The sequence below is a fragment of the Parasteatoda tepidariorum genome, chromosome 11 (assembly GCF_982258835.1).
Source record: "Parasteatoda tepidariorum strain Cologne lab strain chromosome 11, Ptep-v5.0, whole genome shotgun sequence".
Classification (NCBI taxonomy): Eukaryota; Metazoa; Arthropoda; class Arachnida; order Araneae; family Theridiidae; genus Parasteatoda; species Parasteatoda tepidariorum.
The window spans coordinates 72,434,693-72,447,944 of record NC_141765.1 but is presented as its reverse complement, the minus strand read 5'-3'; the positions used below and the strand labels follow the sequence as shown (position 1 = coordinate 72,447,944).

The 13,252-nt window shown below is 26.6% G+C and overlaps 1 protein-coding gene across 1 annotated transcript; it reads left to right on the top strand.

The window, feature by feature from the left end:
• Window positions 1-217: 217 nt before the first annotated feature.
• Window positions 218-11,136, top strand: LOC107455479 (forkhead box protein D3-like). Its single transcript, XM_016073061.4, has one exon. The coding sequence runs from the start codon at window positions 321-323 to the stop codon at window positions 1,461-1,463; it is 1,143 nt and encodes a 380-aa protein (XP_015928547.1). The 5' UTR covers window positions 218-320; the 3' UTR covers window positions 1,464-11,136.
• The last annotated feature ends 2,116 nt before the right edge of the window (window positions 11,137-13,252 follow it).

Genomic DNA, 13,252 nt, shown 5'->3' with positions numbered 1-13,252 from the left:
TCAATATCGAAAGCAACAATCGTGAAGACATCTTTCTGTAGAATCTGGCTTTTCTGAATGGTTATTTTCACTCATGAATATGTAATGATAAGAAGGAGGAGCCAACGAACTTTAGAACCGCCCTCGAAATTGTCCCACTGACTTTTTCTCCCATTGATTGGCTGCTGTGTTTGCGAATGAAGTGGCGTTCTATGGAGTTGGGAAAGCCACCGTTTTCCTTGGTTAGATCTGATCAGTGTTGAGCTATTTTCCTGCATGCCTCGAAGTGTATTTTCGATTTAGTGTAAGAGTTGTATTTTTAAGACGGTGTCGTTGAACCAATGCGCTATCATATGGCTTCCGAGCAGGGCTCCAGAAGCGAGGCCATCTCTTTGACCAACGGAAGCTTTATAATGAATGGTGTCCCACACGGGGCTCTTGTCCCGCGGCCAGGTTACTGTTCTTCTCAGGACATCGTGTGTTCACCTCTCATGAATGTTTCTTCTCGCGAGCCAAAACTGGATTCTTTAGTGTCCGTTGATTCGGATAGTGATTTACAAGACAGTGATTTCGATTCTGGAGGAATTGCTGAAGCAGACACAACAGATACTTCTGTAGATCCCGCATCTGAGCGTTTGGACAGTAATAAAGATGATCCTGGAAAAGATGGAAAGGGACATCTGGTCAAACCCCCTTATTCTTACATTGCATTGATTACGATGGCAATTTTGCATTCACCAGAGAAAAAGCTGACTCTAAGTGGAATTTGCGAATTTATTCGTAATCGCTTTAGCTTTTACAAGGCTAAGTTTCCTGCATGGCAAAATTCAATCCGCCACAATTTATCATTGAATGATTGCTTTATAAAAATACCTCGCACACCTGAATGTCCAGGAAAAGGGAATTACTGGTCTCTTGATCCAAATGCTGAGGGGATGTTCGACAACGGAAGTTTTTTAAGACGGCGAAAGCGTTATAAAAGAGCATCCCCTTATATAAAAGACGCATCTGCTTTCATGGCGGCTACACTGGATCCATATAGACATGGTCTCTTTGCTGGTCATCCTCATGTAGCTTTAGGCTATCCTTACATGCCTCAATTGCCTCCCCCGGTACCACTCTTGACACCCCAGGACTTAGCAAGAGTCACCCTTCACCCTATAAACCTAGGGGCGATACAGCACTCTTTAGCGGGTGTGTGCGCTGGACCCGCTCCGATATTCGATAACTCCGGCGATGTCACCACCACCTCACCCCAGTGTACCAAAGTTGCGCATCCTCCCAAACCGAGCTTCTCCATCGAAAGGATAATTGGGGAAGCCAAAACGGCTGATGTGAAGCCGGAGATGCTACGCCCCAATATGCCGATTTTGTCCCGTGGGCCACCCCTTGATACACCGTATGGCTGTCATCCCTTGGAAAAGTATCGACAGTACTTGCAGACGTTCACATCTCTTGAAGCTAATGGTACATGGTCACGATGACCCAAAACTCTTCCATCACTGTAGTGATGTCACTTATAGAAAAAGCACATAATTTCTGTTGTTAGAAAATACATTCATGGATGTCACTTTTAAGAATCCGTTAAATCTGGAATTCATTTATGTTCCAAATAACTGCACTCATTATTTTTACTGGAAATATTTAAAGTGATAATCTCGCTGGACGAACAATTGTCTCAGCTTTCCAAAGTCTTCGAGAAAGAATAAAACCAGGCACAATTTGCAATCTTTGTTTCAAAGGTTGATAAGTTCCAGTAAAAGAACTAAAAATACCAGTTAGAAAAGGTTATTACTCAGTTATGGTAATTCTTTTGGAATTTAAAGCTAGTCATCATTTTCAATTTCAGATATATAAAGTAATATGCTTTTGAATGGTAAAAATGTCTTTATTTAAGATCATTATGTTTTGTTACTAAAATGTTTTTAGTTTAAGTGAAAAGCACATTGTGCTTGTATTTTTCTGCTATTTATTCAATAGCGATGCCCATAATCCAAGCTTAATTTAGATTTTGAAAGAAATTAAGAGTTTTATTGATTTATCGTTTTTCAATCGAAGTTGTGTCTTATCTTTTTTGAAATAAATCATTCAAAATTAACAATTATTAAATTATATAGATTGTTTACTTTGAAATTCAATTTTTAACTATGCAGTATTCCAAATACGCGCATACGATGTTTTATACTAAGGGCTAAATTGTGTAATATTATTGAAAGAAACTAAAAAAAGTTGACATAACATCGAAATGTATATTTTATACTGTAATTTGTATTTTATTTCTAAGGTTAATTAAGTAATTTACTTATACAGAACATTTAAATTGTAAGTTTTAAGAGTTCATTTCATATTTATAATCTTGAATTTTATTGAATTAAATAAGTTTTGACTAATATAGTAAGCTTACTGAGTTAAAAGTAAGTGCTGAGTAATGAGTTTACTGAGTTAAATAAGTAAATTTTAATTATAAGCAAATAATTATAATTTTTGCCATCAGATAAAAAATATAATTTAATTGATGTACTAGAAATATTTAACTGATATTTCCGATGCAGCCTGATAATTTTAGATGAAAATCTTAGATGAATACTTTAGCAAAGTTAAAATAAGAAAGTGGTTGGAATTCATGAAAGCTATTAATCATTTTTTAAATTTATTTAAAGCTTTGTGCGCAATGGTATAATATGTTCACTGTTAGCATGTTCTTTAAATTTGAGAATTCGTTTTCAAAATATCACTTACACTGTTAGAAAAACATGTTGAATCATAATATAGTTCTAATAAGTTGAAACATATTATCGTGCTTCATAAGTTTCGATATTATAAATTAGAAACTTGGTTCAATTTAACAACTTATTCAGGCTGTAGCAAATTTACGCCCTATTATGGTTTGATATTAAGGTTCAACATTGAACCGAGTTTTTTAACAGTGTAGTCAGCATTTTATTAAATAACTATATTTTATAATAATATTCAAATTAACATTGATATATATATAGTGCACTATAGTTATTTATGAAGTTTATGAAACATTTTTATTCACCTGATAAAAACTTAAGTTTCAAACTGCTTAATTACTTAGAAAATAGTCAAAAAAGATATTTTTTCATACTTTTCAATCAATAGTATCTGAATTTTGAATAGCTACTTTGCTACAAGCTATTGCCGATTCAATAAATGAATTTATTCAATAGTGGTAAATTATTTTCCAAAATATATTTAATCTCAGTTCATTCTAAATTACTGACAAGGTTTCTAGTTTTCAAGGTTTCTAATTTAATTAATTCTCAATTGATATATATTTACTTCTAAGTAAATTTAATTTGATGTTAGGAATTAACTTTTTATATTCAAGTTCTTTATTATTAATTTTTTTCATTGTTTTCAGTCATTAATTGTCAAATTGAAAAGGTAAAAGTAATTAGTATTAAACATAAAAGTACTTTTAGACTTCAGAATAAACTTTATAAAATATTTCTAACCTCTAACATGAGCTTTACTAACATTATTTTGTTATGAGATGGTTTAAATATGAAAAAAAGTTAAAAAACATGTAGTACAAAAGTCGATCATTTACTTGTCTTTTCATGTTAGGGAAAAATTTAATATTCATTCAAATAACTATTTCTAAATTTGAAGAAAATTTAATTTTTAAAATAACTTCAAGAATTGAAATATTTAAAAATCTTTGCTACTATGCCTACAAAAAACAATCTTTTAATCAGGAATAATTCTCGTTATTCACCGGCAAAACTCCGGAAGGAAATGCCGGTCTTCTCTCCAGAAATTAGTGATATTTTGATTTTTAAGGGTGCATTATGAAAGCACATGTAAGTTAATCCATAATTATTTGTCCGTTAGTTCGTCAATCCCAATTCGTTATTAGTCATTATTTTTATAAATACATATGTCCATCGTAAATAACTTTATAAATTTTCAGAAGTTGTTTATTTTTATGATTTTTAAATTAACTACTTTCTTACAACTTGCTTTAATCATAAATTTTAAGTGTTTATGAGACTTTGTAATCGGAATCTTTTGAGTTACTCCATTTGTATAGCCAAGCGTTTGTTTTATTGTATTATATTCGAAAATAATAAATTATAACTAGTTTTGTATTTTTTTTTACTGACTTTTAACTTATAAGTTAATCCTTGAATTATAAGTTATTTAAATTATTCAATGATAGTATAGGCATTATTATTAAATAGATTGACAGAATTGATGGACATATTTGCTTTTAAGTAAATTTAATGTGGTGTATGGAGCTTCTTTTTCTCTGCTTCTTGACAATTGTCTTTCTTTTTTATTTATATCAGACTTGAAAGTATTTTGCTTTAAATATAGTAAAATATATAAGCCATATTAAGTTAAGATAATGATACATAATTATTATAGCCTAGCATTTTTTTTTCAGATTTCTTTTATTTTCATTTGGTTTTAGAAATTAAATATTTAGGAACAAAAGTTAGTTACTTAAAAAATATCACAGATTATTTCTATATAAAGGAAATAATTTCTATATAAAGGAAATAAATTCGTTTGAAATTTTTGTTTCTCTTTATCTATCAAACTTCTGACAAATACATGGTAAAAAATATCAGTGTTTTTAAATTAATCATTTTGTTACATAATTAAAATGAGCCACTTTAATATTTATAGATTCAGAATAGTGTCTTTTTATGAGTAAAAATCATTTAATTCAAATGTTTACAAAAACAGTTATAATGAAACTTGAAAAATTTTTGATTAGGAATAATTTTGAAAATTTTTTAATTAAGAATAATTTTTAAAGTTCATTCACTTTTAAACTTCAAATTTTAAAATGTAAAGTAAAATAGCAATGTATTATCTGGACAATTATCTGATAAAATAATAACGCAATTATTTAAATTTTTTTTTTTTTTACTTCATACTATTTATTTTTATCATTGTAATACTTTTAGATTATGAAATAATGAAAGAAAAATAAAAAAAAGTTTTTTTTTAAAAAGGAAAAAATTTTTATAACTTTAAATCTAGTTTTGAGTTGAATGTTATTTATACAGTGTATTTTGCAGAAACCACTCGCAATACATATTTTCAGAATCCTTATCAAAGACGAAAAAAATTATGAGAGTTGTGTAGTAAAGTGTTTGAATGCACATTCTGAGTCGCAATTTAATATTTAACAGATGAAAAAAAAAACGTTCTGAAATACAGAAAGCAAGAAAATAAACAATGCTTCAGGTTTGATTGTGGGAGTAAACACAGAGGAATTAAAATACGTTTCATTCTCCAATTAAACTTGTTTGTTGTTTATTAGATCTGAAATCTTCTATTGGTTTCTCCTCCTTTAAGTATTAATTTACACTCGCCAATGTAAATGCTTAGCTGTTTTCATTTTTGATGAAGATTCTAAAAATACATATTAAGGGTGATTTTTATGGAACACCCTGTATAATTTCTGCTCATATTCCATGATTAATTCTTAAGGAAAAAGACTTTTGAGTTCTTTTACTTGATTTTCTAATCTGTCTCTTTTCAATGTCAGTAATGATGAGTCCCCTTAAATAAACAGTAGAGAAAAATAATTTGTAATTAACTTCTTTTTAATTAAATTTTTTAAAGAATTTTGCGTTTGAAAATTTTTTAATGAAAAAAACTTATATTTATGTGTTACCTTTGAATTTTAAATTGAAATTACTCTTAGTATTATTGTTAATCATTTTTGGAACAAAACGCTTTGTTTATTGAAATAACATTATAGTGCTTTAATTTCTATAACTGATTACATGTGTATAATTCGAAAACGTTAATGTAGTTAACATATGTCTGAAATTCCTGCCTTAGAAATTAATAGTTTTTAGTTTTACTTGGGAAAAAAGGTTTTTTTTAAAATCCGGAATCTGTAAATCTATAAGGCTTAAAAATTAACTTTTAACTATTTCATTCACATATCCTGCAGTTCTTTCGTTACTTTTAAAGCAAGATTTTTCTTGTATTAAAGATATTTTATTTATTTTCAAACTTTCTTGGATTTTTCCCTTTCTTTTTTGTTACCATCTACTAATTTATTTTATTCAGGCATTCTTATTAAAATTATAATTTGCATGTACAACGCAATTCCTAAAAATAAGACTAACATTTAACAATTTTTGTTGTTCAACGTCATTTACAAATAATAGACTGCTAAACATTGTTAAGCACTATTCACAAATAATTATAAGCTCTTATAATATATATATATATATATATATATATATAAATTTTATGACTCAAAAATTAGTTGAAACTCAATAAATTTAAAAATTTTCGTAAAATTTACTATAAAAAGCTAAATAAATTAAATATACTTCTTGCTTATATTTTTTGTGTTGAAGGTAAAAAATTTTAAGATTCTATTATGTAAAATATAATATAGTATTAGTCATAATTTTTGATTGAAACAGAATATACGTCAGTTTAAATAATTATTTTGAATTTAAATAAATTTTTATTTATGCTAATTATAAATGAAATGGACTTAAGATTATGATACTTTAATTAAATTAAATGTCCGGAAGTTTAATGTATTCTTTGTGCTACGTACACTTAAGTGAAAAGCGCGAATGAAGCACTAATAAAGTACATAAATAGACATACTATAGTTTCAGTTCTCTAAACTAGAACCTTCCTCAGTGTCTAAACACCGATACCATTTCGTGTTTTGTCACAGAGGAATGTTCTTGTTTAGAGAACCGTAACTATAGTATGTCCATTTCTGTACTATATTTGTACTTTACTCACATTGTTTTTCCCTTTATTGTAATTTAAATGACTTTCAATTTTTGCATAATTTTTTTTTAAAATTAAAACTGAATACATTTAAGACTAAATATTTTCTAGTTAAATAAAAATTTATTTCGTCTCTTCGGTATAATTTTTTGATTAAAACAAAACAAATTTACTATGTAATATATTATGGAAATTAAATAGTCATTTTCTTCTTGCTTTTTCAATAAAGAGAAAATAAACTTAATACTTAAATGAAATACATTTTTCTTTTTGCTTATTATTTTATGATCGAAATGGAATAAATTTTGAGACTAAATAAATATTCTATTTGGACTTTTAAGTTGTAAATATATATGTGAAACTTGAGTGCTGTTAGTTTATAAATACAATGACGTCCAAAAATATTTTCTATTTTATTAATATTATATTTTGGACTTTTAAATATGTAATTCAATTACTTTGAGACTTCTATTATGTTTGCCTGTTTATTGTATAAAATGAAGTTTAGATTTACAAAATAGCTAACAAATGTGTATATTATATTTGTTTATTTTGAAATTATTTCAAATAGTCTTAGGACAGCTTAGTTTCAAAGGTATGTGAATTTTGAAATTATTTAATGAATATTCTACGAATATTTATTTGTATTGCTATTATACGACAAGTTTTTAAGACTGGTAAATTTATTGTACATTTTAGATCATGCAATATTGTAATAAATGTCACTTTAAAACTTGAATTATGCATGTTAGTTTTTTTTGTTTGGAATAATTTTTTCTTCCTATCAATGAATAATTTTACAAAATAACTTTTTCTTGACAAAGAAATACATAAAATCTTATTCTCGCTGGATGATTTCCGCCTTAAAAAAATGGTAAGTTTACAATTTCTTTTTGTTTATAGCAATATAACAGGTTATCCAGTTGTTACAAGTAAGTATTAAAAATTTCACTGATGTATACAAATGTTAAAATGATACATATAAATGATATTAAGGAGTAAAATCTTAATTTTACAACATTAAATTACTCGAGTACCACTTAATGCTCATCTCTGTGTGAAAACAAATTTCAAAATTGAAATTTGCAATTAGTTATAAATCTAAAATTAGTCACTAATATTTCATAAATGTTTCAACTTCGATTTAAAAATTAATTTAAATGCATCAAAATATTATTTAAAATTATTCATTTCTGTAAATAGCATTAAACACCGTATTAAATATAGTAAAGCTCTAATTCACAATTTTGCGAAGTCGATGAACAGGCAAAATTGGCAAGAGATATTTATATAATATCTCTGTATGCACGCAAGTCTAATAATTATTATCTACAGTCCTAATATACATTTAAGGTTATTTTTATTCAAATATTATACTTTAGCGTTTAATTAATCTTAAATTGATATTTAAATTTAACTAAAACTAAATAAATAAACGGCATTTCAAACAGCAAAAAAATAAGCAAATTATTTAGAAATTGATTTAATACTAAATAAAACTCTTTTGTTAATCACATTTATTAAAACATTTTATATGATAATAAGTTATTCAAAAATTCATAGAAAGTCATATTATTTATCTTAAAACGCTTACTAACCATTTAATGTTTTTTTCATAAATATAAAAAATTGATAATAGTTCGATTGGATTTTAAATTTTCTAGAATAATGAAACGTTAAAAATCATATTGAATTCTTAGAAAGTCACATTATTTAGGTTACTATTTTACTATATTATACTACTATATTTACTATATTTACTGTAAATTATACAAAATTATTATATATTTTTCTTCGTTAACTTCGTTCGTTGTAAAATTTATGAAAGCAATAAATATAAAACAAAATTTTCAGAACAAATGATTAAAAATCAATTTTATCATCTTATACTTTTTTTTTTATCGAAAAAGAAAACATTCGAAAATGACATCATTGAAGAGTGACACTTTATTTGACAGTTCACTTTAATATACTTTTGAAAATCAATCCCTTTAATGGGATCATAACAGGCAATCGTTTCAATTATATTCCCTGTAGGGTTTTATTTTATTGCCTCGCTATTTGCTTATTGGCAAGGTTTTATTAGGGGAGAATATAGCTTTAAATTACGGTAGTTCATACAATCGATACGGCGGGGTGAGTATCCCCCTACTCATTGTATGCAAATTATGGAAGGATATTAACTGTAGACTTCATTTAAAAGAGATGATGAACAGGAAAATTTTACGCTTCCTTAGTAAGAGGTGTATTAATCTTTGTCAGAAACTTTGTCAGTTTTGGTGATTTTGATGGCCAGCTGAATCAAAAATGGTAAGCATTATTTGCAAATTTTTATTAAATACATTCTTATTTTAATATGAGAGTTCTAAGTTTAAATATGAAATTATGAATTATGAAATTATTAAATATGAAATATGAGTTTAAATATGAAATTTAAAAAATTAAATTTATATTTTTAAGCAAAATATATTTTGTAGTTATATTATTGATATATGCTAAAATTGTTTTAACTTTCTGTGATTTAAAAAAGAAATATCGAAACTTAAAGATTCTTTACTCATATATCGGATTTTTTTGACAATAAATTTTTTAATTAGATATTTTATGTGTTTTTTTTATCACTTTTTGAACGGTGTTTCATACATTTTGGGGAGAATGCGTTGTGTAGTTTTTAGTTTAAAGTAGTTTTTTTTTAAATTTTTTAAATTTGTTTAAAATTGTTAATTTGTTCGCGAATTAATATTTCACATTTATTTGTTAATTTGAATGTAGATCACGCAGGGAGATTATGTCTTTGTAAAATTAGAAATGAATTAATTCTATTTTTTCATATTTTAAATTAAAAATTTTTAGTCTTGCTTTTTTCTTTATTGAATCGGCATAGCATTAGTCATTCTGCTGCTATTTGATTATTAAGCTTAATTGCATAATCTAACTTAGATAATCTGTCTGTTTTGACTTTCTTTAAAAACAAATTGCATTGTACTGCAGATTATGTTAATTTTACCATCAAAACCATTTCAATTTATGTTATTTTAATGTAAAATTCAATTGTATATATTATTTAAATTTTTTAAATTTATGTAATTAATGTATTTTTACTTAATACTTTTTAATTTAAATTTTGTAAGTGTAATTGTTTAAAATATTTCTAGCAAGAATCAAAAGGAAAAATAGTCAATATTTCTCTCTATACATCGATTAGCGTATACTGGATTCTTCATACATTATAGGCAAAAAAAAAAAAAAAAAAAAAAAAGAAAAAAGAAGAAAAAACATCACTTAAATTTTTTACTTTATTTAAAAAATGTTTCAGGGAAACATCAAAACTGAATCCTCTTATATTTTTCAACAAGAATTCTTCCAAAATTTTTTATGTCCAACTTTAGTAATAAAGTTAATAATCTTTTACACTTTTGAATAATGGCAGTCTTTAAAAATTCTGTAAGTTGCCAATTGTGCTATTTTTTATTTTCAAAAAAAATAATTTCGCAGAAATGTTTTGCTTTTATATTACAGTTATTTAACTATTTCAAGAAATTAATCGAATTAAACTTAACTGTTTTAATAATACTAAACTTAACTGTCAGGAAAAATCTGCATTATCCCATAGGCTGTTTTCAAGACAAGTCTAATTTGAAGAAAGAAATTAAAGAAATAATTTCCTTAAACGTTAAGTGAAGAATAAATGTTAATAGATTTTAATTTCAACTCAGTGAACATCTAATATATTAGGCATAAAGTAAAAATTAAATATCATTTATGAAAGAGTTTTTTTAACACATTTTTAAAATATAATGCTAAAATAATGCCATTAGCTGTTTGACCAAACATAATCAGTCATTCACCTTTTACTTAACATCGTTCAAAGCTGATTTTACTTTAATTTAAACTTATTAATTGAGGTATTTTATAATTATAGTCGCATATGTAACGTTAGAAACGTGCATATTGTTTTAACTTTAAGAAAGTTGAACTTCAGTAAACTTGATTACACGATTCAGCTCAAAACCTTATAAAGGCTGCAAGCAAGTAATAGATTTTTTTTTAAAATGAGGATATTTCATTTTGATTAAAAAAGATTTGCAATCATAATACTTCATATCAATTTATCATAGCAACAATATTAATGTGTTTCAATTTTATCCAAACTGTTCAATACGGAAATGTATATAATTTTATATCCGTATTCACAGAATGTACAGAAAAGTTCCTCGTTGTTTTAGAGAGGTTGTATTTTTATTTTGGTTATTCGTAGTTTGAGTTTATTAATAGTTTATTTCACGCAGATCGTTGCATTTCTTGGTAAAATGATTGTTTTCTAAACACGATGTTTTTCAGATACTTTCTGTTTTTACTCAAGAAACTAATCCAAAATGCAATAAAAATTAGTGTGTAAATACATTTTTTGAACATTGTTTTTGTGTCATTTTTTGCAAAATTTATATATAAAAATTTGTTTTATAGAGTGCTATATTTTTCACTATTTAGAAATAAGAGTGTTTAACACAGCAAAATTTCTAGTTTCAATTCTGTGTTTTACCAATACTCTTTTATTTTTTTAATCTATATTTTGTTACCAATATCCAATATTCGTCACAAAAATGTAAATTTATAAGGATCCGTTGGGTAACATATCCAACGCTAAAAGTGAAAAACAAATGTATTAAAAATATACTTTTCGATAAACTAATTATAAATATAAATTTGTATTTATATTCATACATATTGTTTTCCTATAATGGTTAAAAATTTTTAAAGTATATGATAATACTCATTGTTCTAAAATATACATATTCTTGAAATAAATGAATTTTGTATGAATTTTTTAACGTATAAGGAATTTTAAGAATACATGTAACGATAATAAGACTGAAGAAAGTTAATAAGATTAAAACGTACAGCTAAAACGGCTTAATATCAATAAAGTGAATCTTTTACTACTTAAAAAAATGAAATTTTTTTGACACGAATTTAATTCTCATTTTTAAGTTTTTTCGTGTCTGACACAAGAAAATTATATAAAGAATTCGCATGTAAAGAGATAGACAAGTATTAGGATATTTCGTAAAAATAATTGATTTTATGTTGAGTCAAAAAATGTGCCATTAATTTAACAGCTGATTCAAGAAATTTCCCAGGCCATCAGATAGTGTTTTAACTCCATTGTCATCATGCTCGCCAACTTCTATGTTTCAAATGCAAATTAGGCTTTTTTTAAAAAAAAAAAATCTATGTCGTCGTGTAGTAAAACAAATATTTTGGTTTTCTTAGGTTTAAAACTATTCGAAGTTAGCAATTTGAACTGCTATGATAAATAAACTATCTTTTTACATTCCCTCCAGAATAAAGATAAATGACAATTTTATTATAAAGACAGATAATTCAATTTTATTACTATGATTCACTTCTTTAAGGAACATATGGAGTCAATTTATGTTGTTTCAGCCACCTCTTAGATTAAAAACAACTGTTAAGACAAACATTACTTGACTTTGTTATCTCTGATAACCCTCCTACTTCAATAATCTCAATTGGCCTCTACATGTTTGCATTTCATGGATTTGTTTGTTTTTCTTGTCTGGCTGATTCTACAAATTCCACTGTGAAGGAAGGAGCCTATCACTAATTCTTTTCACTATTTTGTTTTAAATTAATTTGTCACAAATAGCTTTTTTCTTGGGGGGGGGTGATAATGAAAAAGTGTTTCATAGTTTCAACGAGTTTAAAGGAATTATTCAATTTTAATGTTAGATTAATCAAGATTCGTAAAGTTGATGTTTTTCAAAGCAACATTGTGTAGGATGGTCAGATTCTCCATATTTCATGCTAACCTATAAAAAATTATATAACCGTCAATATTTCTTAAGTCACTATTTAAAGTTTTGTTTTTACTTTATAATTGAGGTTGAACAACAGACCCATTTATACTGTTGACAGTTAACAACTATCAACGTTCAACTCTGAGGTCTGATAATGGCTTCAATCCAATCCAGAAGACAAAGGAATTCCTGGATCCAAGTGGTGGGACAAACTTGATTTAGTCTGGATGTATTTAATGGAACTAGACAGGTGGCTTACATGGAGATGAAAACATGAAAACCTCTCACGGCTATCTCGACGGTCAAATCCATGATTTGTGTATTACTGAGGATATTTTTACGTTAGAGCTCTGGTTGATGCGAGTCGGGGAGTAGATTTCATATCGACCAGATATCCCTGGGATTCGCATGCGGGTTACCTCATTGGAAGGCGGGCGCTCTATCATCTCCACCGCTACTCCATTTGCTAGAAAATATTCTTTGTTCGAAAATTGGTTCATTTGTTTCCGCTGAAATGCTTTTTATGAAATTTATTCCCTAAAATTTCATTTTAAGGTTCTAAATGTTACCCAAACTTTTTCAAAGTTACCGTATTAGCTTTAGGAATATTTGAAATAGTTTTAAAAATACTTGAAAAGTTTAAACATTTTGTAATGATTGGTTCATGAAAATAAGTCGAGTTGATCTCTCCCCCAATT

What these genes read in the sequence shown, in the direction of transcription:
- LOC107455479 (XM_016073061.4), top strand. Translation starts at nt 321, where the DNA reads ATGCGCTATCATATGGCTTCCGAGCAGGGCTCCAGAAGCGAGGCCATC.